Source organism: Pleuronectes platessa, chromosome 9 (genome assembly GCF_947347685.1).
Source record: "Pleuronectes platessa chromosome 9, fPlePla1.1, whole genome shotgun sequence".
Taxonomy (NCBI): Eukaryota; Metazoa; Chordata; class Actinopteri; order Pleuronectiformes; family Pleuronectidae; genus Pleuronectes; species Pleuronectes platessa.
Window position 1 is genome coordinate 26,495,685 of NC_070634.1, and position 27,902 is coordinate 26,523,586.

General features: G+C 45.9%; 3 protein-coding genes across 4 annotated transcripts; 2 read left to right on the forward strand and 1 right to left on the reverse strand.

The window, feature by feature from the left end:
• Window positions 1-471: 471 nt before the first annotated feature.
• Window positions 472-4,241, forward strand: tbc1d7 (TBC1 domain family, member 7). 2 transcript variants are annotated; one of them, XM_053431263.1, is made up of 8 exons: window positions 472-755; window positions 1,316-1,474; window positions 1,581-1,661; window positions 2,045-2,235; window positions 2,346-2,483; window positions 3,021-3,166; window positions 3,516-3,645; window positions 3,727-4,241. In XM_053431263.1, the coding sequence occupies exons 2-8, from the start codon at window positions 1,363-1,365 to the stop codon at window positions 3,811-3,813; spliced, it is 885 nt and encodes a 294-aa protein (XP_053287238.1). In that variant the 5' UTR covers window positions 472-755; window positions 1,316-1,362; the 3' UTR covers window positions 3,814-4,241. The 2 variants fall into 2 exon arrangements, with proteins under 2 accessions (XP_053287238.1, XP_053287237.1); XM_053431262.1 differs by having other exon boundaries at window positions 1,341-1,474.
• Window positions 4,242-4,330: 89 nt separating this feature from the next.
• Window positions 4,331-10,933, reverse strand: LOC128448561 (phosphatase and actin regulator 1-like). The gene is given in 12 exon segments (XM_053431264.1): window positions 4,331-5,345; window positions 5,729-5,805; window positions 5,891-6,031; window positions 6,361-6,422; window positions 6,521-6,576; window positions 8,072-8,228; window positions 8,755-8,954; window positions 9,179-9,450; window positions 9,452-9,726; window positions 9,806-9,913; window positions 10,039-10,119; window positions 10,780-10,933. Coding segments are annotated over 12 exon segments (1,584 nt in total). The 5' UTR covers window positions 10,919-10,933; the 3' UTR covers window positions 4,331-5,329.
• An 11,472-nt stretch (window positions 10,934-22,405) lies between these two features.
• LOC128447964 (NAD-dependent protein deacylase sirtuin-5, mitochondrial) lies at window positions 22,406-26,975 on the forward strand. Its single transcript, XM_053430437.1, has 9 exons — window positions 22,406-22,502; window positions 23,502-23,617; window positions 23,722-23,855; window positions 24,290-24,515; window positions 24,672-24,759; window positions 25,411-25,464; window positions 25,585-25,708; window positions 26,158-26,273; window positions 26,365-26,975. Exons 2-9 carry the CDS (start codon window positions 23,515-23,517, stop codon window positions 26,435-26,437), a joined length of 918 nt encoding a protein of 305 aa, XP_053286412.1. The 5' UTR covers window positions 22,406-22,502; window positions 23,502-23,514; the 3' UTR covers window positions 26,438-26,975.
• The last annotated feature ends 927 nt before the right edge of the window (window positions 26,976-27,902 follow it).

A 27,902-nucleotide genomic window follows, 5' to 3' on the forward strand; every position in this document is an offset into this window, starting at 1 on the left:
TGAAGAAAACAACTAAACTCTTGTTTTCTAAATGTCGATAAACAAACAGGATTCTGGAAAAAAGTTAAACCAATTAAACTAGAAACCAAAGATGTGAAAATATTATATCACAAACATAAAAAGCGGGACGTCAATCCATCAATTCTATCGAGGAAACATACATAAAGACAAATGTTAAATTCACACAGATTACATTGATGATTTAGGTTTTTAAAAGTATTAATTTAAGTACTATTAAATGATGAAGTTCAACTAAATGAGAAATTTTATAAAGTACTCAACCGAATCAGAATTTATTGGCAACATCTTATTAAAGAAATAATTGTTTATTTATTGTTATTCATACGTTTAATCGTCGATAATTCAGTATTAAAATAAGCTTTAACTTTTTTAAGATGCCTGCATTTGTTTGTGACAAAATGTTGAATACAGATTTATAATTTACTTTGAATTTATTGTGAAACATCCACCCGGAAGTGCTTCACAACAACATCCGGAGCTAACGTGTAGCAGCACGTAAAATCTATTAATCTTTGCAAACGCGTACATAAACTCTGCTTCTGAAGATCGAAGGGTCGAACTGGATGAAGTGATGCATCTTCAGAGTTAGGAATAAAAGATAAAAAGGTATACAAGTCCGGAGGTCGTTGTTTTCTGCGTCTAAACCCAACGTTAGCCTGTTAGCTTGCAGGAGCTATGTAGCAGCTAGCTTGAAGCTAACGCTGGCTACAGGCTGGAAACATAACAACATCGAGGTAAGAGACGAACACACATTTATCACGTAACTCAGCTCACCCGTGTGTATTGAAATATTCAGAGTAAATATTTGTATCACAATCTGTCACAGTTTAGAGGCTGTTTGTTCTTTATCAGGCCGAATATCAGTAAAGAGCTAGAATATCTTTTATTAAGAGATTCTAAGAGAAGATCCCCTCAGTAATGGATCTGTCATCTATCTATATATCTGTCTGTCTGTCTATCTATCGATCTATCTATCTATCTATCTATCTATCTGTCTGTCTTTATATCCATCTATCTATCTATTTTTCTGTCTATCTCTCTCTATCTATCGATCTATTGATCTATCTTTCGTTCTGTCTGTCTGTATGTCTGTCTATCTATCTATCGTTCTATCTATTTGTCTGTCTGTCTCTCTGTTTATGTATCTATCTACCGTTCTATCTGTCTATCTGTCTTTCTGGCTGTTTATCTATCTATCTATATATATATCTATGTGACTGCCTGTCGGCCGGTCTGTCGGTCTGTCTGTCTGTTTATCTATCTATCTATCTTTCTTTCTATCCATCTCTCTCAGATAAAGTGAAGTGTTTGCGTTGCAGGACTCAGAGTCCGGCCCACATCATGGCCGACGACCCTCAGAGAAACTTCCGCTCTGCTTACTATGAGAAGGTCGGCTTCAGAGGAGTGGAGGAGAAGAAGTCCCTGGAGATCCTGCTGAAGGATCATCCTCTGGGTGGGTATCTCCTCACTGTCCCCAGCACACAGGAGAGGAGTCAGTGTGGAACCTGGTGTAACTGCAGGTGAAATCAGACGAGTGACGATCTGATGTGTCTCAACAGATCTGGAGAAGCTGAGCACCTTCAGTCAGAGGTTCCCCCTCCCGTCCATGTACCGGGTCCATGTGTGGAAGGTGCTGCTGGGTGAGAAACACACTGAATCACTCCTGCTCCAGTAACAGAGCAGAAATCCACTGTAGAGCATAAACTGAGGTGTTTTCTTTAATATTATGAACTATTGTTATTTTTCTACAAATATATCAACACATATATCATCCTATATCAAACTATGGAGCTGCCTTTCATTGTGCAAACACAACAAAATTACAAAAAGTCTAATCCTCTAATCAAATTGGGTCTGTTTTAAGGATTTACAATGTAAAATATGCAACTGTAAAATATAATCAACTATATAATACAATACAAATATGAGTAAAAGAAGTCTTCATTAGAATTTGCTTACTTTGTGAAAACTCCTCCTGACCAGTGTCCCCCCCCCCCCCTCCCACACACACACACACACACAGGCGTCCTGCCCCCACACAGTGACTCCCACTCTCTGGTGGGAGGCTACAGGAAGGAGCAGTACCAGGACATCCTGGAGGCTCTGGAGGTCATGAGGTACATCAACGCCTCCACCCCCTTCACCCACGTCTACCTGCGCATGTTCCAGCTGGAGAGCCAGGTGCTGCAGCGCTCCTCGGAGACCACACCCCCGGTACGAGCACTCTCCTCTCATTGGTCTGCACGAGCCGCTGATTGACGGGTTCCCTCTTGTTTCCTTCATTCTCTGATTCTGACGTTGTGTTGTTATTATTTTCTTTCCAGGATGAAGAGAACGAGGACTTCCTGTCCATCAGCAGAGCCATGGAGGAGATCGTAGACGATCCCATCGACTGCTACTGGCTCATCAAGTGCTTCATCAACCAGTTCCACACGAAGTTCGGAGACTCGATACCTCATCTCGTAAGAACTCCAGATGTTCTCCCTTAAGAAAACGTGGAGATTATAATTACGAGAGAAAAATAATTCTGACCACAAGGTCGACCTACTGGATGCTTTCAGAATAACATCCAGTGTAACCAGTGAATAGAATATATATCAAAATATATTTCCAGTAAATGAACCTCATGAGAGTCAAACACAAGCAAAAAATATGATTTGACCAAATATAAACATCACGTTGCTGCTTCCCACAAAGATTTGATTGTTCAGCAGCTTCAAACCGGATGTTGACGAGTGTCAGTGTTTACTGAAGGAAACATGAATCCAAGGTCTTGTTCGGGCAAGTCGAGTTTTCAGGAAGTCTAAATTTATACAGATGAATTATATTTATAATCATACTGACACGAAGCGTATGACGCAGTCCGGTGTGAATTTAGTTTGTACAATACCTGAATTGATGCGACAGAACTCTCATGACTCTTTGTTTGAATCACATTATCTTTCTAACGTGCGTCATCATGAATGAATACCTTGTTGTTTCCCTCTGTTGTGGTGCAGCCGAAAAGCCTGGAGCATTATCTGAGTCAGGAGGAGCCGCGGCTGCTGAGCCATCTGAAGAACACCGGAGCCCTGGCTCAGCTGCCGTACGGCCTCTGGTTCAGACGCTGCTTCGCCGGCTGCCTGCCGGAGTCCAGCCTGCAGAGGTCAGACAATCCTCTCGCCCACAAGCTTTAAAGTGTGTAAGATTCATGTGGATCTAACAGAATTGGATAATATTCATAAATATGTTTAGTATCATCTAAAACTCTTAAATCCCTGTATCTCCATCTGTAATCATTGTTTCCAGAGCAGAACTGGGATGTTTACATGATTAAGATGTACTTACATGTATTTAAGACATAGTACGTAAAACTCTGACATATTTAACACTTTTTCAAGGCCTATCATTCAGATTATTAGACCTTTTAACACCCTGAGGAAACTCTGTTGTTACATCTTCAGCTGAAGTTCCTCAAATTGGTCAAAGTAACCGAAGCCTCTCATGTTTCTCAGGGTTTGGGACAAGGTGATCAGCGGCTCCTGTAAGATTCTGGTGTTTGTTGCTCTGGAGATTCTGCTGAGCTACAAGATCATGTTGATGGGCATCAACCGGCCTGATGGCACAGTCAAGTTCCTGTGCAATGTGAGTATATAAAACGTGTTTTAAGTAGTAACAGTAGGTACATGTACCTCTTTTAAAAGCTCTATCACGTTTTCCTTCCAGATACCACAGGAAAACACAGACGCCATCGTGACTAAAGCCATCGACCTGTGGCATAAATACTGCGGCGCCCTGGTGCACGCTGTGTAGCCACACAGAGGAACCAGAGGCGTGATGCTTTCCCAGAATGCAGCAGGTCTTCCTCTCTAACTCCACAGAGAGACCAACAGACTGTGGCGTTTACTGTCCGTGGGGATTTGTCTCCGCTCGACTGAACTGAAAACTCATCACGGGCTGTTGATGATAAGCCGAGCGGCTCTGGAACCACTTCACAGATTCACCAATCAATTTCCAGCTTTCCCCTAAAGACTCTGACGAGAGAGGCTTGGATAAGCAAACCCTGAAGAGGACGGTGAAGGAGATCACTGACGCATGTTATGTGTTGATGTATAAGTTTGTAAAGAGACAAAGGAAGCATCAACTTATTACTTTTTAATAAGTTTCTTTCTTTAAGAAACTGCATACATCATAGAAGACTCACAATAAATTAATACCCACATGCAGCTTTACAAAAAACATCTGAAAAGTCTTGTGTACTTTCTTTATGTACAACATGTCTTATAGTTCTGAGATATTTCTCTCACACACACACACACTTCTCTACAATGTCAAATCATAAATCATGGACCCATTATCGACTGAACGATTAAAACAAACAAAGAGTAAAGTGGCAGGTTTTCATTATTTTGTTATTATTTACTAAGTTAAAAGTTTCCTTGTTGCCACTTCCTTGCTCTGAAACGTTTTACTGTGTCTACAGATAATATTCTGCATCAAATGGAAACAAGTGAATTTGGCAATTTCTGAATCCCTTCAGACTCGACTAGGCACCGTGACGCAGTCGCTCTGGGAAGGTTTCAAGGTCACGACCCCGGCAGCTCGCCAAGTCGCTTTGGTCTAAATCTGGAGTTTGGAGTCTGGAAAGCGTCTGAGCCCCTGAACTCATCGACAGAGGAGCTCAGGAGAGGATCTGAAGTTATTGCTGAGTTGATTGATGTGAGTGAATCTGGAGATTTATAAGTTTTTACTGTTACAGACTTTGAGGAAGTAATTCTAGGACGTTGATAAGGATCTTAGGACGTTTTGGCTCCAGCTGCACAAACAGCTCAAGCTGCTGCTCGAGTTTTATTCTGTTGGCAAAATGAGAAACGATACGTGAGATGTGATCTGTGGGTTCAACCGGTAAAGATGGAGAGTGAGCACAAGGTGAAAGGCAAGAAAACAATCCCAGTGTTAAAAAATAAGTCCTGCGACTGTTCACATCCTTGACATTGGCACAGATTCAGTTTGACCTCCGGAGGTTTTGTTCAAAAACCAAAGTGCTGCAAAGTAAACGTGTCTCCATCTCTTCATCATAAAAAAAATTACAGTTAGAAGCCTTTGAATATCAAGAGGTCTGTAAAATCTCCACCGAGAGGAGACGTCAGCCAAAAGACAAACTCTCCAGAAAGTCTTGTTTTGTCCATTTCCTGCGACGCCTCAAACTCCTGTTGTGTTGAGTCCCGTCAGTTTGACTCTGTGGCTGGAGAAGGTCGCAGGCATCAGCACGAGGGCAGCGAGAAGCTGTGTGAGCTGGAAAGACGTGGCTGAGGTCGACTGGGCCGGTTCAAGGTCGGTGAAACCTGCAGGAAGAAAAACAGTCAGAGGAACACAGTGTTAAAAGTTGTGAAATAACTCAACAAACAACTGATGGATTGGGAAAATATTAAGTTCGGCTCACAGGGAAGAACATCAACTTAAATTTAACTCAACTCGTACGATTAAAAACACAAACACTAGAAAATACAGAAGATGATGAGACCTACATCCTTTTAGAAACCAACTCTGAGAGAAGCTTCACTTGTGGGAGCTGTCATGTCTTTATTCAAAGTCTCTGGAATTAAGCCTTTGGATTTAACATCAATCCTCAGGAAAAAACTTTATATATATATATTCACATTGTTACTATCAGACGTGTGATGAGCTCCACAGCCTCTGGGGGCAGTATCGTGTCACATGGTCTCACCTGGTCAGATGTCTGCTCGACTCGTGCACCTCCATCTCTGTGCTTTTGAACTCGTTTAACTCTTTTCTAATGGCAGCCTGAAAACACACAAACACATATTTTTACAAACAGTATAGTGTGTGTCTGTGTGTGTGTGTGTAACAGACAGCTTCAGATTGGGACCTTATCAGCAGCGGTGAGCCGGGTCCACGGCTTGTCGGCTCTCCGGTCGTAGTCCTGAGCCTCGGCGACCTCCACGTAGTCACTGAAGCGAATGAGGATCTTTGCTTCTCTCAGCTCCTCGACTGTCGGCCTCTGGCTGAGCTGAGGAGGAGGAGAGAGGGGGGGGGGGGGGGGGGGGGTTAATGTCCAATAAGAACTCATCATTAACACAGAGACTTGTGTCTGGATATCACACTCGTCTTATACTGGAGCTCATGTGTCTGATTATTTCAACACAAACAAAAAGGTTGAAATTGATCAAGACTGCACCAACGTGTCTTTTCATTATAACAAAATTCTGTTTTCAGTCTTATGGCCTCATTTCCAACCAAATTATTGCCAAAGCTTTTCACTATTTGTTAATATCTTCAGAGAGAAAACTGTAGAAAACTGTCATCGTCTCTTCCACTGCTCTGTCTCCTCTGTCTCACCTTCTTGGACAAGTGTCTCTTGATCTCTCTCTTCTCCTCCTGCTCCTCCAGATCATTTCGAGCTGCAGACAACGACAGAAAAAGAAACTCCATCACGAACCCTGAGGATCGACATCTTCTCTTTATTATAATATTGAATCTGTTTGAAACGTGACTTTACGTTTGAGGATGTTTCTCTGCTCCAGCTCCTCGACCGTCGGCCTCTGACTCAACCGCCTGAACCAAGGAAAACACAAACATGACTGTTATGTTTTCATCTTTAGGCAAAAAGGTGGTTTTTACTGTTGAACAGAAAAGATGAGTTTACTGAATTTACTGCACTGGAATATTTTAATCATACAATTGCTAATATTTAAGGTTGCGCTGGTTCAATGAGCTAAATTTAGATTTTCAATCTAGAAGTAAAAACTCAATAATTTGGAGACTCCTAACTTCTCCAGCTGTAATCTCTCCTCCTCTCAGCTCTGCCTCCTCCCATCCTCCCTCCATCCTCCCTCCCTCCATCCTCTCCTCTTTAGCAGCCTGGTCACGTCTGTCTCAGTAACACAAGGCCAGCGTGAGGTCGTCTCACTCTGTCACAGGATGCTGCCTCTGTGACTCGGTGACTCTGTGACTCTGTGACTCGCTGCCTCTGTGACTCTGTGACTCGCTGCCTCTGTGACTCTGTGACTCTGTGACTCGCTGCCTCTGTGACTCTGGGACTCGCTGCCTCTGTGACTCAGTGACTCGCTGCCTCTGTGACTCTGTGACTCGCTGCCTCTGTGACTCTGTGACTCGCTGCCTCTGGGACTCGGTGCCTCTGTGACTCGCTGCCTCTGTGACTCGCTGCCTCTGGGACTCGGTGCCTCTGTGACTCGGTGACTCTGTGACTCGCTGCCTCTGTGACTCTGTGACTCGCTGCCTCTGTGACTCGCTGCCTCTGTGACTCGCTGCCTCTGTGACTCGCTGCCTCTGGGACTCGGTGCCTCTGTGCCTCTGTGACTCTGTGACTCGCTGCCTCTGTGACTCTGTGACTCTGTGACTCGCTGCCTCTGTGACTCGCTGCCTCTGTGACTCGCTGCCTCTGTGACTCGCTGCCTCTGTGACTCTGTGACTCGCTGCCTCTGTGACTCGCTGCCTCTGGGACTCGGTGCCTCGCTGCCTCTGGGACTCTGTGACTCTGTGACTCGCTGCCTCTGGGACTCTGTGACTCTGTGACTCGCTGCCTCTGTGACTCGCTGCCTCTGGGACTCGGTGCCTCTGGGACTCGGTGACTCTGTGACTCGCTGCCTCTGGGACTCGCTGCCTCTGGGACTCGCTGCCTCTGGGACTCAGTGCCTCTGGGACTCAGTGCCTCTGGGACTCGCTGCCTCTGGGACTCTGTGACTCTGTGACTCGCTGCCTCTGTGACTCGCTGCCTCTGGGACTCGGTGCCTCTGTGACTCGCTGCCTCTGTGACTCGCTGCCTCTGTGACTCGCTGCCTCTGTGACTCTGTGACTCTGTGACTCGCTGCCTCTGGGACTCGCTGCCTCTGGGACTCGCTGCCTCTGTGACTCGCTGCCTCTGTGACTCGGTGCCTCTGGGACTCTGTGCCTCTGGGACTCGCTGCCTCTGGGACTCGCTGCCTCTGGGACTCAGTGACTCAGTGACTCGCTGCCTCTGGGACTCGGTGCCTCTGGGACTCTGTGCCCTTGACACCTCGACCCGCTCGGTGCTGCTCCGGCCGCTCACCTGGTCAGTTTGGTGGCCGTCTGCTGGCGGAAGTGGATCCTCTCCTGGTCGGACTGCAGCGGCAGGATGTTCTTCTCCTCCAGCTCCCTCTTGGACGGGCGGTTTCCCAGCTTGATGGCCAGCGAGTCCTTTCGTAAAACCTTCATGGCGAGCGCGCCTGCAGCGACCGCACGGAAACACAAACAGAGGATTTGTTAATATCAAACCATCGCGTGAAGCTTTGTAGATTTTCTTCTTGTACAAATTTAAACGTTGGTTTATTTAAGTCTTCTGTTCATATTTTAATTTGTTTTATTTCAGGGTGTTTAAAGCGACCAGGCAGCGTCAGGCAGAACCAGGTTCTGATCAATTTGGATTATGGATATAAAGGTTTTTTAAAGTCTGACTGTGAAATGATTAGTGGTTCCTGTTCTCAATTTACCAACAAGCTACTGGATTAGTTTGAAACTTTGACTAAATTACTAGTGCTGCATGAATACGGTTTATTATTGTTAATAAATAAAAACACTGGAGTCCTAACCCTCTACTTTTCTTGAGGTACATTTATGTGTCCTGTGTATTACTGGTGCAAATAAATATATGTATTATGATAAATTCCTGGCTACATTATAAAAAGGTCAAAACTCAGGCTTAGTGAGAAACACCTGAAGTATAAAACACTTCAGGGAAAGAATGACACCTACTTGTAAACATTGACTCATCCTCGTCTTCCTCGTCATCTTCATCCTCCTCCTCCTCTTCATCATCTTCTTCTTCTTCCTCGTCCTCGTCCTCCTCGTCCTTGTACATCCCCGGCAGCTCCTCGTAGTCCGTCTCGTTTGGGAGGTTCTCTTTATCGCTGTCGCACTCGTTCATCATCGTGGGGGCAGTGTGCATCAGGGAGCTGCAGGCCGGGGTCAAAGGTCAAAGGTCAAAGGTGAGAGGTGAGAGGTCATTGCGCCGTGAGCCGAGTATTGAAGTTGTGATGGAGTGAAAAGTGCCAGTGAACAGAGAGTCAGGAAGTTAGAAAGCAGAATCAAAGCTGCGATAAATGATGGTTGTAAAAATAAACGTGAACAGAAACTGACAGAAAACTTCATATTAAGGCAGGAACCATGTGATCCTCACCTCTCAAACCTCTGCATGGTGAGCGCCAGCGTCTTGTTGAGCTCCTCGATGATGCGACGGGGGGGGTGCAGAGCGGCGGGCAGCGTCCCGTACTGCAGCGAGTGCCCCCCCAGCGCCGTGTGGCCGTGAGGGGCGGGGCACTTCTGGAAGGCGAGTGAGGACGGCTCCATGCTCCCGGCCGGCACGGAGATCATGAGCTTCTTTGGAGGTAGAGGAGGAGAAGACAACTTCCCCGACATACATGGCAGCTTGACCGGGGCGCCGTCTGCAGCGAGAGGGAGGAAGAGAGAGGGTCAGACGAGTGCGTGAGGGTCGAGTGACGTGTGAAGGAGCACCGGTCATGTGATCACCTGTGAGGTGATTGGGCAGCCTGGTGAAGGGTTTGGGCGGCGGCACAGGAGGTTGTTTGTGTAGCGGTCTGCAGAGCGGCGACTCGGCGCCGTTAGCATGACACACAGCCGACTTCTTAGTGGGCGGAGCCTGGCTGGGTTTCTGGGCGTGGTCCTGTGGACACGCACCGTCATTGGCCATCGGAAAGTCCAGGGAACCTGAGGAGAGGAACAACGTCAGTCAGAGGCTCCAGCTCCAGATGAGACGATGAAGTGGACGGACGCTGCGTCCTCCGACCTTCAGCTGAGGCTCCGTCCATCTGCTCCGTCCCTTCAGACTCCGACAGCTCCGGGGAGCGACCGTTCTCCATCTGCTCCTCCTCTCGTATGGAGGGAGACGTCCGACCTGCAGGAGGAGACACAACCAGACAGAGCATCAAGAATCTGTTCTCCTTCTTTCATCCTTCCTTCCTAACTAACAAGAAAAGTTCACAAACAACTTCACATATTTACTGTCCCACGTCTTCTCACCTTTCTCATAAACCTCCATCAGAACTCCTTTCTTGATCAGCTCCTCCCGGCTCTGACGCGTGGACATCTTCCTCTCCAGCACTGAGGGAGCAGACAGGAAGTGATGTCACATAAACAAGGTCGTCAACATGATGTGTGTTTTTACATTTGTTAGTTTCATCTTTTTATTTGTTTTGCTGGGAGCAGTGTTTCCATCCCAGTCCCAATAAAAATGAATCATAGACAATTTAATGGACTTTGACTGAACTATGGAAACAGTCTAGAGATGAAATGACTATGTGAGCTGTGGATACTTGTATATATGTGTGTATACTTGTATATATATATGTGTGTACTGTGAGGAGGCAGCTTTCAGCAGGAAGTAAATAAAAGCCCTGGGGGGGCTGTGACAGCTGAGGGAACAGCTCGGCCGCAGGAAGCCTCTCGCCCCCCCCCCCCTAATGATTATTCTCTTTGGACAGATTGTTTTCTGCCTGCTGACAAGTAGACGACTAAAGGAGATGAGTTATTTCCTCGTGTTGAACCCAGAGCAGCAACAGGGCTGATGCTCAGCTGACCTGAGGCCTGCTGCTGTTCCACCCATCTTTCATAACCCCCCCCCCCCCCCCGCTCTGCAGCACCTCTGTGCTCCCATCCATCAGTGCTGCTGTTGCTAGGTGCCACATGGAGACATTCATCTGTCCTCGGAGATGTGAGCTACACTGATGACTGCGGGGGGGCGTGGGGGGGCTGTTCTCTCACCTGCAGACGTCTGCTTGAACTTCTCACTCTTCTTCTTCCTCCATTTCCAGGGTTTGAACAGACGGCCCAGGTTGGCAAACTTGCTCCTCCGGCGGATGGGGGGCGTGTGCGTGCCGGGCACCAGCGAATCAGAACGCATCGCGGCCAACCGCTCCACCTCCTCGGCTGGAAAACACACAACCAGTCAACATCAGTCACGAGCAGGTGAACAACAGACACACAGAGTCACTGTCGACCTCTGCTACAGACGCTTCATAAAGGAGGGTTTAAGTGTTGAAAGTGCATATTTCTCTGATTTATGGACATTTATAGATGAAATGATAACACAATTAATCTCCTCCTGGATAATGAGAAAACATCCAGGAGGTTTATGAGTAAAGAAAATATCAGGCAGCAGTTGAAGCCGTCACAGATCAGGAGGCTGAGACCTCCTCCTCCTCCTCCTCCTCCTCCTCCTGTAGAGACGTCCCACAACCCCCCCCGGTGACTCCTTATCAGTCACATGAAATCAATCCAGGTCAACGATAAATTTCACTGGAGACAAACTTAACGAGGGACGGTGGTTGATGGTTTCATCTAATTCACTTTGAAGGTCTCTCTACGTTTAGAGGTTCCCACTAAACAATGAAACCAGTGGAAGTGAAGAACTCTGATTTAAAGGTTTCTTGAATCCACAGTTAAGGATAAAATAACTTTGGAGATACACGTTCTCCCAGAGAGAAGCTTCACCGAGGGAACGATGAAGAGGAGCCTCAGGACGAAGAGGAACAACACAACACATCAGTTTGTGTGACAGTGAATCTACGTGAACACACTTCATCTTTATCTTTGAGTCTCTGAGGAGTTATTCCCTCGGCTCCACGGGGACGTGTTGGACATTAATCACACTGGAGATCGTTTTACACCCAGAGCACTCGAACATTGCACGTTTTCTCATTATCTACAAAATGGTTCTGTTTGACATGAGACTCCAAACGAGGAGGAGAAGAAGCCTTTTCAACAACAACAACAACAACAACAACATATAACAACCACCAGCGACTGCCCTGTCCTGATCCTGAACCCACCAGTCTAAGTTAAAGATCCTCTGGAGGTGATTCTGAGACAACGTGTCACAGGAACATGAGTTCACTCTGATCTCCACTTCCAAAATCAATAATCATCTCATCTTTGAATACAAATGAATAACACAAGGTGTTTCTGAGATGTGGCGTCGTGAACACGTGCAAATGAATGTGACGACACACGCAGACACACAAACACACTTCATAAAGTGTGTTTAGATCCAATGGAAACATTTCCGTTGTCGTTTTCGCAATTTGCATCAATTTGTGACTTTTTGCAGCTCGTGTGTCGTCAGATTAATTTATTAACGTGTGTTTTCTAAACTTTCACAGAATCACATCCTCTTCAGACATTTATCTCCAAAGTGAGAAGCTCCACTTCTGCTCTGCTGCAGATAAACCAGGTAGGATGACCACTGCTCTGGTTCAGTCAGCGTGAAGGAGCCGTAGCAGCTGATCGGAGAGCGGCTCTCCCTCCTCTTCCTCCTCTTCCTCCTCCCCCCCCCCCCTTCCAGGCTCAGTGAACTGACCGTCCAGCGGCTCCGCTCCCCGGCAGTTGCTGCAGATGTGCTTGATCTCCTTCCCGATGTGACAGTGGAGGATGAAGGGCCCGTTGTTGTTGTTGTTGTTGACGGGGGGCGGGCGCCCTGAGTCCCGCGGCGGCTCCTCCGGGCTGCGGCGGCTCCTGGTCCTGGTCAGGAGGAAACATCTCCTCCTCCTCCTCTGCGGTTTGAGCTGCTCGGACGCGGGCTGCGCTGCATGCAGGGGGTCGGTGGTGGACCCGGGCCCGAACCTGGACCCGGACCCGGACCGTGGACACAGGGCGACGGCTCCACGACCCGCCATGTTGGGGCTGGGGATGAGGACTGGACCCGAGGAGGAGGACGATGAGAAGGAGGAGGTGGAGGAGGAGGAGGTTCTAGCTGCTAGAATCTAGCAGCTGATCCTGTCCACTGACCACAAGGCGGCCATTTTCAAATGAGCTTCCGGTTACAACTCACAAAATAAAAGCATGATTGAAACGTAGAAGTGCAGAAAAGCTATTTGAAATATATCGTTTTTTTATTTATGTTTTTTACCACGATGCCCTAATTGTATTCATCCATACTAAGTCATGAATAAATGAAAAAATAATACAGCTTTATTTTGTCCTCATTGGTAACTTATCCAGCCACATAAAACAATAAACACAGACTTACCAATAAGCATAATATAGTTATTATCATCAGGATCAATAAAATATATAACTATTTATTTATGTATCTATCGGTTTATCCATTTATCTATCTATCTATCTATCTATCTATCTAAATGAGAAAGCGATCATCACGACACTGGATCATAAATATTAATTTTGATATATTTGAAAAATCTAACAAACTGGAGCAGGTAGAAAAAGTACTACAACATCTCCAGTGCATCATATGTACTACATGGCTGCTCATTAAAAACACAATATTTTAACTGTGGAATGAACTCATTTTAGTTTATTCCACATATCTCTGAGTGGGCTGCAGGTCGTAATGCCTTTTTGTATTATGATGGGAAAAAAATTACTTCCGGTCCCAGAGTCCTTTATCTAACAGTAACTTATCGCCGACTCAGATTCAACCAATCATAGCTCAGTTTAGTGGGTTGGACTCACGGTGGGAACCAATCAGATCGAAGCAACCGGGAGATTTAGAATTTTAAGATTTTAAATAACAGATATTAAGAAACAAATTAAAAATGTAAAGTTAGAAAACTAAAAACTGACATTGGGATAACATATTTGTCTGAGGGTAAAACGAGTTGAGCTTTAGGTTGGTCTGTTTGTTCCATGTTGCAGGTGCATGATGGGAAAAACTGTCTAAACCGAGCTCAGTAAAACCAGTTGTTACCTGCAGTGTAATCCAGTCGTTGTTTGATGGGACATGAACACACAGCAGTGAGGTGAACAGTCAGGGATTTAGAGATAAAATCCACCCTGTACTTCACTGGAGGCCAGAACAGAGTAATATGACTGTAGACACAGTACATGTACCCGGAGGGCTGAGTTGTTTAGTAGGAAATACTCTGCAGGCCGAGGCAGCGATAAAACAAGACAAGATAAGAAGCTCCGAGAGGCAACAGATCAAAAAGAGGCTGAATCTGGAGAGATGATGATGAAGCAGGGAATAAAGGGCCACCACCTGCAGTTACAAGCATCCCCCTGCAGGTGGGGCTCACTTACAGGAGATGTGAATGAAATGACCTCATGTGTGAGACAGTGAGAGACTCTGAGCTGCAGGGAGGATGAAGACCGATGAGGAGGAGGAGACTCTGAGCTGCAGGGAGGATGAAGACCGATGAGGAGGAGGAGGAGGAGGAGTCGACTCTGATCACAAACACCTCTCGCTGTTTTCTACTTCCTGTTAAAACACAGACACACAAAGCTTGTGTTGTCACTCGGGGCTGTTTACTCACTTCGTGTCACTGTGTGTGTGTTGACGTTCATGGATTTGAACACTGAGATCAGAAGCACACGCTGCACGTTCCCTTCTCCTGCACACAATGACTCATGGAGGCTTTTCAAACTCCAACAACAAGGTTGTGTATCAGGAGATGAAAGAGTCAGAGAACAGGTTGCATGGTTATCACAGATTAACTCAGGACAGTGTTCGAGTCAGTAAGAAAGACGGTATGGGTTGACCACAGCCGATGAGGCCACCTAGGGTTTCAAACCACCTTTGACCTTCAGGGCCACGGCAGAATCAAAGTGCGGGACGTCCCTAAAGCTGATTTCAGACATGACCTCCGCAGGATGTCCACAGAAGTGGTTGTAAACAATCTCTGGAGTTTTCCTTTCACACGTGAACAACGCAGAAACACAATCACAGAAACCTTCATCCTGTGACATTAGTTTTGTCTTTTGCATCGCTGCGTCTGTTGTGTGTCAGAAAAGACATCAACACACAGATCGTGTCTCTCAAGGGATTCGTACTCAGTCCTATTGTAGTGAGTCACTCGAACTCCCTGCTCGACAGATTCCTCTAATGAGCAGGAGACTGGAGCATTGAAGCTGATCATTAAATCCATGTTCCCGCTTCTTCACACACAAACTACGACCTTCAGCTTCAGTCGTCTTCACAGTAAGTGACAGGTAGGATTCATTATTTATTATTATTAAACATTATTATTTTTCAGGCAAATGAATTGGCTTTGTGAGGGCTTTAACAGGCTCAAAGGCTTGATGTTGCCACCACCCACAACACTGAGGAGGAGATCGTTTGCAAGATCAAGTGCAAAAGGAAGAGGAGGCTCAAACCTGCTCAAACTGAGCAGCCAATCAGCAGCCAGACTGACCCCACTCCTCATGTGAAGACCTCAGGTACCGAGGAGGAAGAGGAGAAGCTACCTGCTGCCCCCCCCCCCCCCGACCCACAGTTAACGGGTCAGACTCGTGTTTAAACGAGGCCTTTGAGCTAAACGCTACAGACTTGAACTAACTGACAGAGTTATTACTGCAGAGCAGCTTCAAAAGGTCAAAGGGTCAAAACACTGCTGGATTCTGTGCAGATGCTGAACCACAGTGAGATGTTTGGATTAAACCAAAAACATCACGACATCGATTCCTGGAAAGATCCTAAATAATAAAAATAATCTAAATGAAGCTTCGAGCAAAACAGATAAAATCCAATTTCCCCCCCCGCTGCCCTGATGTCTGAACTTTCATTAAACATGAACTAACATCATCAAATATGTTGCTTTAGTTAATTATCATTAACTCCTGGTCGTTACTGTCGTTATGATATATCTCCACTGACCCCCCCCCCCCCCCCCGTCTATTTCTGATGACCATCACACATTAGCCTCTTCTCCCATCTGGCCACATGTCTGCGTCAGGTGAGAAAATATTAATCATCCATGACACTGCTGCTAATTCTGGTCTGAACTGAAGCTGCGCCGCTGACGGAGATTTAGTGAGAACGTGAAGGAGCTGCTGCTGAGACAGAAAGATGGAGACCTGCTGTTTGGAGCCTGAAACAAGACTCATCCAGACGTTTCATCTCTATCACTCTGCTGCATGTGTCTCTGTTTTCACACCCGTGCATCTGTCCAGCCTCTGCAGCTCTGATTAAGATTCTTGAGGAGAAGTTCACTGTTTGAATTCCGTAGCCTCAGCGGAGACGATGGACGAGAAGAAGCATGAAGCGTTTTGTAGATAATTAGCTTCACAGCAGGAGCATCGACTCATTCTCTGATCTCTGACTTCACAGCATCGCTCCTCCAGCGCTCGACAGAGGCAGGAAGGCTGAAGACACGTCCTCTGACTTCCAGTGGATAAACCAGAAGAAGAGTGGAGTGGAAGTTATTAACAGTGTAACGTGGATCTGATGCAGGCGACAAAAATCAAACATCCTGTTACTTTGGATAAAATTGTGACTCGCATTAAAGATGTGAATCTTTGAAATAAGCTCACAAATATAAAGTTTCATTTTTGTGAGCTTATTGAAAATTGGACGTCGGAGAACAAGCGTTACACGAACCAGAGAAAACTGTGCATCTGTGTCGGGACTATTTTTAGCGGTGGAATAATCCACATTTGATGTCCTCGTATTTGGGGCAGCAGAACAGTGTGTGTGTGGTGCTGAGTCCAAATAAACTATAGTGTGTGTGTTTGTGTTTGTGTGATGAAAGAACTTGTCCCCCTGGGCTACAGTACGACTCATTGAGGTGGAGCTCCGACTGTATGAAGTGTGAATCTGTATATTCTTCTTCTTCTTCTTCTTCTTCTTCTTCCTCTTCTTCTTCTTCTTCTTCTTCTTCGTCTTCTTCTTCTTCTTCTCCTTCCTCTTCTTCTTCCTTCCAGAAACGTGTTGACATCAACACAACAGCAGACCATCGGGGGGGCCGAGCTTGATAACGTCATACGACAGGAGAAGTCTGAGGGTCAAAGGTCACACGGCGGTCAGTGTTTTCTCTTCTGTCTACAGTTTCTCTCATCACCGCTCCTCAGCAACCACCTCCGCCCCCCCCCCCCCCGCTGCGAGCGCAATGAATACAAACTGACAGATCAGCAGTGTGTATGTGTGTGTGTGTGTGTGTGTGTATGTGTGTGTGTTTGTGAGAGACTTGGCGTTTCACAGGGATATGAGTCACCCTCTCCTCTCTTGTTTGCACAGTGTTGATATGTGGCCTTTACCCGTACAGACACACACTCAAACACTGTTTCTGAATAAAACAGATCCTGATTGTGTGTTTTGACTTTACCCCCCCCCCCCCCCCCCCGCTGAAGCACCCGGGGACGAGCATCGCGGGGACACACTTGAAACAACCACAGGGGGGGATAAGTACCGAGGGGAGGCTGCCAGACAGGCTGCAGCACAGAGGCTCAGCCCAGCAGGCAACAACAACAGTAAATCAACAACACAACTACACAACACTATAACTGAAAAATACAGCTCCACAGAAACATGGGATTTGTGAAGCTATTTCATTTATTCAAGTAATAAAAATCAGATAATAAGCTTTGGCTTGTGTTTGTTTTGGTATTTAAATACACATCCATTGATTTCTGCAAACCAATAACTCTGCAGCAATAAGCCTTGGGTTTTTAAATTGTAATGTCTAGTGACTTGTTTGTTTGACGGATACTTCAGGCTGTTCACACTCCTCTGTGCAGCCAACACCAAGTGCCAAACACTTACAGAACAGATCTAATGGGACGTGTAGTAGAAAACACCTTCCTGTCATGAGCTTAATCATCAACAGCTCTGCCACTCCCCTCTGGGACCAATGCATCTGCAGGCTGAGAGGCAGAAATCCCTCCAGAGACAGTTGCACTCAGACTCCCATAATGCAACGCTGCAGTTTGAGAAACGTTTGCATCATCTCATCTGGAGCCTCTGAATCATCTCTCTAGACAAACAGTGAAATCGCTGAGTGCAACAAGTTCACTGAGGTTGTGTTCCAGTTCTGGACAATATGTAGCGTGTTGCCATATGAAATACAAACTGTGCTTATAATTGATCTATAAAGTATTAGTGAACTCATAAACTAATATTAAAGCTAACTAGGGACACTCAGAGAGCAAACACCTCCAATGTATCCTTCATTTAACAAGGCAGGTCCTATTAATATAAAATATCTCTTCTGACAGAGTCCTGGTGATCGCATGCAGCCTTCATGTATTGCAGCAGATACATATCATCCTCTAATACAGTTACTGAACAGTAGCTGAATAAAGATCAACCTCCGAAATCTGAATCATCATCCAGATCTGCACAAGACCTCACCTGTTTCTAGATATAAACAACCTTCACAATAGATATCTGCATTATCTCTAAAGAAAAATATTTAAAAAAATATCCAATCTCCCAAATGTCACAGTCTATCAGCCTGTGATCTGAATCTGCACAAACATCAGGTTCTTCCCTGGGGGGGGGGGGGGGGGGGTTGTGTGATAGGTGGGAGACGGTGAGGCGAGTGGGAAGTGCTCCTTTGCATTTAAAGCCCTCACACTTCCTCCCCCGTGCTGCTTCTATTCTGCTCAAGTGGTTCTGGCACCGTGCTGCTCACGGCCCGGCTGGTGTGTGAGACTGGAGAATACTCCTCTGCCTGTGGGGGGGGGGGGGGGCAGCTTGTGTTTCACCGCTCCCACCGTATTCTGTGGACGACAGCCAACACTCTGTCTTTACGCTGCCACAAACGAAAAGCCTCCTCCGTCGACTCTTCCTGCTCCTCCGCTCACGTGAGCCTCCTCTGTCTCACGCTCTCATTCAGGTCTGTGTCAGAGCTCCCTCTGTGTTTCAGTGAGAGCGTGGTGCTGCCTGCATATTGGTCTCTGTGAGGAGGACTAAGCTCTCACTGAGCTGACCTGGATTCTTGTAGCAGAGCAGAGAAACAATTGCCCAGTTAAGATCTGCAGTTATTGGGTTCCCCCCCCCCCCCCCCCCCACTGGTGCTGGTACGTCCCTCTTTACAAATGTGATATTTAGCCCGACACGTTATGTGAACGTCCCTGAAAGACGCTTTCGTTTGTGGTAGTTATTAATTTTGGACAGGAGGTGATAAACTCATGTTTACTAGAGCCTCCCACACACATATGCACCGGGCAAGCGTGCATACTAACACACACACACACAGACACACACACCTGCACACTGAAGACAACGTGGATATTTGTCACATATGAATAGTGACACACACCAAAGACCAGAGTGGGCTGGATTTATCTAAAACAACATCAGCAGCTATGAAGTCAATGGGACTTGAGGGAGTGGGGGGGGGATGGTTTCACTGGTGACAGAACAAAATGTGATTATACTAAAGCAATGACAAGGGGGGGAGGGGGGGGAGGAAATTAAACAGCAGGGCTTCATGCTCGAGGTAGAGGTGAGAACCATCCCTCTACTGGTAGAGCTGGCAGCGCCCGTCAGATTCTCTGTGATGCCACGCCAGCCTCAGTCTCCAGCCAATAGCCAGGAGCGGCTCGGTTAGCAAGTAACCCAGCAGCCCCCCCCCCCCGCCCCCCCCTCCAGATTCAAGCTCAAGCCTGATGATAGAAATCCGGCTACTAAGCTCAGAGAAAGAAACTGTGCTACCAGATTAGCTGAGGAGGAGGAGGAGGAGGAGGAGGAGGAGGAGGAGGAGGGAGGTGCAGCAAAATGGAGAGGAAGGTAGTGGAGGGCCAGAGAGAGGGCAGCGGGGGGGGATTAGGAGGAGGTGGGTCTGAACACCGTGAGTCATAAAGGTCTGACAAGGCTAAAAGAGGGAGCAAGCATGTGAGTAAGTCCTGATCGCATTAAGATTATGTGTGGCTGGATTTAACACATACACAAGTATAGCTACACAATAACACAAGGTAGTTTATGTATATTAAGAGTACAAATACTTAAAGTGATTCATGACGGAGGTGATGAGGGCTAACGTGGAATAGTGGTGTGAAAAAGAGCAAATTAAACACGAAGCAGCAGAACAACAGTGAGACAGAGTTCTGTTCTACCAGGGTGCACACACCATGTGACTGGGATTTGTCACATTCTGTGGGAGGGTCAAACACCAGCTAGCCAAATCCCAGTTTCATAAATATACTGGAAAGGTTTCTCATGTTTCTATCAGTGGAGAAATGCCGAGTGAGTCCTGCGGGCTGAGTTCTCCTGATTCTGCTCGGTGGCCTTTTCAGCACCGAGGGGCAGTGGACAGCTCCTGTAGTCTTAAACTGTGGTGTGTGTGTGTGTGTGTGTGTGTGTGTGTGTGTGTGTTTGTGTGTGTGTGTGTGTGTGTGTGTGTCTATTGTTTGTGTCACTTCCTCAGGACCTTTTCTACTATAAACACTGATCTTGTGAGGACCAGTGAACCTCATGGGGACCAGAGCCCGGTCTTGATGAGGTTAAACATCACTTCTGAGCTCCTGGTTAAGGTTAGTTAAGATGTAAACTGTGGTTAAGTTAAGGTTAAACATGTAAAAGTCATGGTGAAGGATAGAGATACCGATTTAGTTAATTTGTCAACAATGAAGGGAAGTCAAGGTTTTAGTTAAAGATGAGTTAAGGTTGAAGTTAGGATTTAAGTGTCAGGTAAGTACTAACAATGGTTTGAGTTAAGTAAGTTTCCTAGAAATCAGTAGAATCAAGATTGTGTTTGTGTGTGAGTGTGTGTGTGTGTGTGTGTGTGTGTGTGTAGTTGTAAGGAGGATGATGGCGAGGACACATCTGGCTGTAAACTCGTATCCAGATGCTGATGATGATGATGCAGTGATGCAGGCTTCGTGACCATGGCAACAAAGGATGCAATAACTTATCTCCCCGCAACAGCACCCCCTCCCCCCCTCCCCAAAACCTCACCCCCACAGCCCCCCCACAGCCAAGCTAACCCAGAGATGATAACGGCAGCATTTTAAATGAGGAGCCTGAGGAGGCCCAAGTTCACACAACATCTCACTGCGGCCGAGCGTCGAGGCGGAGTCAGCTGGAGGAGCAGGAATCAATCCGCTCACATGATGAGAGAACAAGGCTCCATCTACCCCGCACACCGAGTCCCGCACACCGAGTCCCGCACACCGTGTCCCGCACACCGTGCACATCACGCGGTGAGTGGGAATAAAAGCCGAGCTGTGCGGGCACCGTGCACCGGGCTGCAGCCGAGCACCGTGGGACCGACAGCTGCACAATGAAAGCCCGGAGTCACGCTGCTGCCGCTGCGGGGGAACAGTCACCACACGATGGAGAGAGAACCGACAACCCACCGCTGCTGCACCCAGACACGAGGCGAGCAGCGCCCGAGGGAGCCCTACCTGTCTCCAGGTGCAGGGAGATCCGAGCCTCGCTGATGTAAGGCGTGTCGCTCTTGGAGCGGACCCTCCGGATCGGTCTGCGGTCCACCTCCTCCTGCGGGGCCGCCGCCATCATCCGCCAGCCGGGCAGCGTCCACTGGGGAGACCGAACCGGCGGGACTGAGGGAGGCTCGGCGCCGCGGCAGCCGCTCGTGCACCCGCACCGGGCAGACGGTGAGGGAGGGGGGAGGGGTGGGGGGCTAGTGTGATGGTGGTGGAGGAGGGAGAGAAAATGACAGAAAGAGAGGGGGGTGCAGAGAGAGGGGGGGGAGGGAGAGAGAGAGAGAGAGAGAGAGAGAGAGAGAGAGAGAGACACACACAGAGAGAGACAGAGAGAGAGAAAGAAAGAGAAAGAAAGAGAGAGAGAGAGAGAGAGAGAGAGAGAGAGAGAGAGAGAGAGAGAGAGAGGAGCTCCTATCTGTGGCCAATGTCACATCACTTCACCTCCTCATAGTTTTAAATTATCTTTATAAATAATGAGCTGAACTCTCGTTCTTTCCTTTGACTAAGAAACAATTAAATAAATTATTCAACAACAATTTTGGAAATTTAATAAACTATATTCAAGTTCCTGCTTCTCAAATTAAAGACCTGCTGCTTAATTTATTTTGTACTACGGTAAATTTAACATGATTTGAATTCCAGAGTTTGGCCATTTGGAAGCAAAATTGCATAAGTCAGTGCAACTCAACTCAACCCAGTTACAGACTAAATAATTAAATGATGACTGAGGTAACAATCATCAGAATAATAAGAATAATCATTAATTGCTTATAAATTAAATCCCTTTTAAATTGAATCTGCAATGGGTTGTTTTTTTTGTGAGCAATTAAAAAATTTACAAATTTACTGACATGTTAAGTTAATTATTACTTAATGAACTTAAAGTACAATTTAAACTGTAATTTACACACAGAGCAGTTTGGGCATGAGAACACGCTGACTCATCATTCCACCATCATCAGTGAAGAGGATCCAATTAAATATGTACATATCTGTATTATTTATTAATAACTGATCTAAGTTCTTCTTCAGGCACAAACTTCTTTCTTTTGACAGTAAAATCACATCAACATAAGTGAATATGTAATGATGTCCACGTTTAGTTTAGTTTTGTGTTGTATTTTATTCTTTTTACATATAATCATATTAAATCTGATATGTTTCAGTTTGTGGAGTTCGAGCTCTCTCTGCTGGTCTCACGTCGTTTATGAACTCAGTTTATTTACCTCGTTGCTTCCTCCTGATTGGTTCCTATCCTGCCAGCCAAAACCAATCCACCAATGAGAAGAGCCCAAACCTACGACTTTACTTCCGGGTTCCTGCACGTCCTGTGGTTCCAGCTGGGCTCCGTCTAATAACAGGTAGTTTAAAGTCAACACTCACATAACAAACAGCAGGACCCGGCTATTAACTGGGAGTTAGAACTACCAGGGGCAGAACGGACTGTCACCACACCGACATGAGACGCTGCTGGAGCCGCTTGAGTCGCTGCTGCCTCTGGGTACCAGAGCCAGCTAGCGTGTTAGCTTAATGCTAGCATAACAACAACAACAGAGGAAGGGCCTCACTTCACATGTTAGCTTGTTAGCTTAATGCTAGCATAACAACAACAACAGAGGGCAGCGTACTTCACACGTTAGCGTGAGGAAACACAACGACCGTGACATGAGTGAATAACTGAATTAAACACAACTTAAATTAGCTTTGATTAGCAGGTAAAGTTAAATAGCAGGTTAGCTTCATGCTAACTGACTTCACCTCTGAGCTTTACAAAGCTGCAGTGACCTTTATGGGATTAAAACCTTTTCCTGACTCTTCTGATCACATCTTTGTCAAACTGAAGTTATGAAAGATAAATACATGAGTTTTATTAAAACCTGAGATTCACAGTCTTTGTCAGATTCACTGCTTCCTCCTCAAAGCTGGACTCATTCATTCTGCTACACAAACACTTTCATCACATGATCCAAGTTTCCTATTGGTTTGTTGGTCCGAATAAACACGACAATAAGAAGTTTAGATTCCTCCACCATCATGGAGGTGTTCGCTCCTGGATCCTCAGATGACAACAAGCCCAAATTCAAAATAATTTTGAAATCATCTCAACATTATTGTTTTATCTGTTTTACACCATCCATATTGTTCTGTTGCTGCAGCTTCTAGGGCCTCTTACGTTTAATCTGGACTGAATCGTGTAAATAAAGGTTTTTTTATGCTTTGAACAACTTACCTGCAAATCTCAATGTAAAAAAAAAAAAGATTAATCTTCTTAAACCATAATGTTCATCTCCCTGTCAAAATCTTCCTTGTAATCATTTGAAGAGCTTGTGTCCATTCTTTGTGTTCTTTGTTCTCTCCAGTTGCCACAACTTGATGATTGTGCGACAGTTCACCGGTCGAGCCGTGATCACCTCCCACCTGAATGCTCACCTGAGAAAACCCTGGGCCAGCCGAGACATGGCCAGACCCAGTTCAGGTAGACGTGTGTCCACGTCCTCTTTCTGAAACCACATGAACCAGAACCTCGTGTTAACTGTCATTTTACATGTCTCCTGTGTCTGGCTGGGTTCTCATGTTCAGACCTGGCTGCGTTCAGGGAGATTTTCTCCAAAGCCAAGAAGGTCGCCATCCTGACCGGAGCGGGGGTGAGTGCTGAGAGTGGAGTGCCCACCTTCAGAGGAGCAGGGGGCTACTGGAGGAAATGGCAAGCACAGGTGAGCACCCACTTCACCTTTAACCCTTTATAAGCCCTCATCCATGTGTAAATCTTTTACTGTGTATACGTTGCTAATTAAAAAGCCCAGAGCGATATTAAAGTTTAACAACTGAGGGAAAAACTGCAACAAATCAGATTACAAATGTCCTTGTAGAATTCTGAGTCATCTTTTTCCCGACTGATCATCTGAAGCTAAACGTCGACTCCTCTCCGCTGTATTCTTTGAAAAATCTCAGAAACAATCTTATAAAGTGCTCTGAAAGTTTAAAAATAGCCCGGATGACATCACCAGGGGCCTCATTACATTCTTGAAGACGTATCAGGACGTAGTCATTCTCAGATGCCTCTGTGCTGACTTGTCCATGTGTCGGTAATGAAACCATTCAACCTGCAGGAGTCACGTCATTGTTCTTCTCCTTTCTTCTGTGTCAGGAACTCGCCACCCCGGAGGCCTTCTCTCGGAATCCCTCTCGTGTTTGGGAGTTTTATCACTACCGCCGCGAGGTCATGCTCACAAAGAATCCCAACCCCGCCCACCTGGCCATCAGCGAGTGTGAGCAGCGCCTCACACAGCAGGGGAGAGAAGTCACTGTCATCACCCAGAACATCGACGAGCTGCATCGCCGCTCTGGATCCCAAAACATCCTGGAGCTCCACGGTGAGATGGAAAGAGTGACTTTCTTCTGCTCAAATAAGAATCAACAAATTCGACTTTGTCAGTTTATCGCACAATTTGAGGTTAATTTCTATCTCCAGTCAAACAAGTGGATGTTCCAGCACTCATCTGTCTCTTGTGTCATGTCTGTAAAACCAGGTAGTCTGTTCAGAACCCGCTGTATGAGCTGTGGTCACGAAGCAGCTAATTACAAGAGCCCCATCTGTGCGGCGCTGGCGGGGAAAGGGTAAGAGCTTAGTCTGGTGTGGGTCGGTGAATTCCACACTTTTCCTCCACAGCATGAAAATGTGTTTTCCCAGAGATACTGATCACATCCGTCTGAGCTGCAAATGCCAGAGACAACAGAGCGCTGGTGTGTGTCAGGTGTCAGAGAGCCGAACCACACCTGAGGAAACCGGGGACGCTAATGAAATGTCAGTTTCAAAGCCGCTGCGTCACGTATCTGACATTTCAAATTGATGCTTGTGACAAATGTCCCACTGTTAGATTACAACCCAGCTGCAAGAGGAACTGAAGGAAGTCATCAGATGGATTTAGATCAGACGTCGTTGTGTCTTATTAAAATCTATTGACACAGTCTCTTTAGTAAATTTGTTCAGGAGGTGTGTTACGTTAAAAATGCTCAGATGTGAACGCAGATAAATGTGAGGACTCGATTTCTTAATATCCATATCGTCATACTAGGTTATTTGTGATATTTTTAGTGTCAAAAACCAGATGAATTGCCTGCAAATTATCATATCTTACCTAAAACTACCTTAAACAGATCTGAAATGTGCATGTGTACCTGTTTAGTTGAGTAAATACTCACATCAGAAATCAGGAATATCTGTGTTAAGTGAATTTAATTAACTTGTTTATTAATCTCTCTTTTCAGAGCTCCTGACCCAGAAACACACGACGCCCAGATCCCAGTTCTACAGCTGCCCAGGTACAGACTCACTCGTGACCTGAGGTAGTGCTCTGCTCTTTTCAAATGAGGTTATCTGACTGTCTGTTTGTGTCTCTGTGTGTGTGTGTGTGTGTGTGTGTGTGTGTGTGTGTGTTTCAGGTGTGAGCAGACAGGTTGTCACGGTCTCCTGAGACCAGCTGTGGTTTGGTTTGGAGAAACACTCGACTCTGACGTCCTCAGCCGGGCAGAGAAAGTGCTGGACAGCTGTGACCTGTGTCTCGTGGTGAGTGAGTGTGTGTGTGTCTGTGTGTGTGTGTGTGTGTGCGACAAAGACTTTACAACCATTTTTAATGAAGGGTTTTTAAATAGGGCCACTTATAACGATTAGATTTTTTTATGGCTCTAATCTGCAGATCATTAGCTTCATTAAAAGAAGGAAACTCCAGAGATTTATTACTGAATCTTAATTGGGGACCTGAGGGAGAAAGATGAGGAAATAAAGAAAGAGCCTCACATTGGAGATTCTACAATAATTTACATTTAACAATAAAAACATTCACTGATAAGTTGATTTCCTACTGTTAAATACAGTATTTTTAGAAAAGTAATGGCCCCATCACCCTAAAGTAAATACTTTATCTTTGAAAATCTTCTGGAAATAAAGGAATAAAGCTTTTTCTTTGGTCTCACTTCTCAGTTTACATTTAACTTTAGTAATTTCTTCCCCTGCAGGTTGGTACCTCGTCCATCGTGTATCCAGCGGCCATGTTTGCTCCTCAGGTGGCGGCCCGCGGCGTCCCCGTGGCCGAGTTCAACATGGAGGACACGCCGGCCACCATGCGCTTCAAGTGGGTTTCCTTTATGCTTTTAAATACATCTCAATAAAATCCTCATCATGTCGCATCAACACAGACAAACGTTCCTCCACATGTGTTCCAGGTTCCACTTCCACGGCCCCTGTGGGAGCACGCTACCCGCCGCACTCACACGCCACGAGATGGAGCCGCATTGAGAGTGGAGGGGGGGACACCGCAGGACCTGATTGGTCCAACGTGTGGAGATGGACATGTGAAGATAAGAAGAGGTCAAGAAATCTGTAGAAGAAAGATGTTTGATTTAAGCTGCCACAGAAATGAGATGTGCAATAAAGTGTGAGTTAGTTACACCTTCAGATGCTTTTATGAATTCATCAGGAAATGACAAGAGAAACTGCTGTAGCTTTAAATTTCAAATCAATTATTGGACTTTTAATTGTTGAACTTTATTTCAAGAAGTTGAAGCAAATTGTTTCCCTCCTCCAGCAGATTGAATGTCAGCCAGTAGGGGGCAGTGTTTAGCTGCTGCTGCTCACAGGGTCCGTGGGAGTTTCAGTTGATTCGAGTTCTGGAGCTTTACTCAGCTTCAGTTAAACCAGTGGAACCAGTGACCGAGCTTCTCTGCCAGTCACAAGGAAAATGGTTTTAATTTGGAATGTTTTGTCTCATGTATGTAACGTGATTGGAGCAGTTCTGCTGATGGGACTTGAAATAAATGAAAATTCATAACCTGAAGGATTTCTTATGATTGTGTGTGTGTTTAAAATAGTGTGTTGTTCAAATGATGCAACAGGAATAAAGAGTTTTACTTCAGCGCAAAGTGGTGATGATGTGTTTGAATGTTGACTGTTAAACATTGAAGACATAAGAAACTGGAATCAAACACATAATAGTTTGCTAACCAACAGGTTAAGCTGCAAGAAATATGAGATGTGTCTCTTTTCAGGGTTTGACTCCTTGAGAGGCTTCACCTGAAGCACGACTGAGCCGTTCCATTCCAGAGACTCCTTCTAATGCCTCCTTCTATTCCCGAGTAACAAAGGATCCATCAGGTGAATCCTTCTCGGACAAACCTCTCCCAGGATTCATAGAGCGCCGGAGACAGGTGCTCTATGAGTGTGTGGCTGAGCTGAAGAGCACGAGCTGGATACACAAATAGGAAAATCCTCCGTAGACCAGACAGTCTCATTTCAGTCAGACCTGTAGATTCCAGCCTCTGAAGGAAGCTGCTCCTGAAGTGGAACGGAGCCATGTTAACAATCTGCTCCTGACTTACAGTTTAACAACATAATGTAAAAGTGTGTCAGTGTTTTAAATACATCAGAAAAATGTTCTTGTCAGTAATGGTGAGTACGTGAGTAGACATAGTGTCTGTCAATATTCTACTGATCTTCCCTCATTCGCTAAAACCTAAGGTCGCCTTGACCTTCGACCTCTGATCAACAGAGTCTCATCAGTTCATCCTTCAGAGAAAGTGAATGAAGAACAGTAGAAGCTGCAGATCCCTGGTCTGTAGGTGACGACACCACAGACAAGTCAGCACAGACACACACAGCCCAGGTCCAGCTCTGTTTAGACTCATTGGCAGGAAGACGCCAGCTGAGGTTATTAATATTTTGGTTAATCTGATGACGATATTCATTCATTAGTCTCCAGAAATCC

Excerpts from the sequence above, each read along its gene's own strand:
- tbc1d7 (XM_053431263.1), top strand. The coding sequence starts at position 1,363 with ATGGCCGACGACCCTCAGAGAAACTTCCGCTCTGCTTACTATGAGAAG. Across the intron at positions 1,475-1,580 it reads GCTGAAGGATCATCCTCTGG|ATCTGGAGAAGCTGAGCACC; the intron begins GTGGGTATCTCC and ends GTGTCTCAACAG. Across the intron at positions 2,484-3,020 it reads GAGACTCGATACCTCATCTC|CCGAAAAGCCTGGAGCATTA; the intron begins GTAAGAACTCCA and ends GTTGTGGTGCAG.
- LOC128447964 (XM_053430437.1), top strand. The coding sequence starts at position 23,515 with ATGATTGTGCGACAGTTCACCGGTCGAGCCGTGATCACCTCCCACCTG. Across the intron at positions 23,618-23,721 it reads CATGGCCAGACCCAGTTCAG|ACCTGGCTGCGTTCAGGGAG; the intron begins GTAGACGTGTGT and ends TCTCATGTTCAG. Across the intron at positions 24,760-25,410 it reads GCGGCGCTGGCGGGGAAAGG|AGCTCCTGACCCAGAAACAC; the intron begins GTAAGAGCTTAG and ends CTCTCTTTTCAG.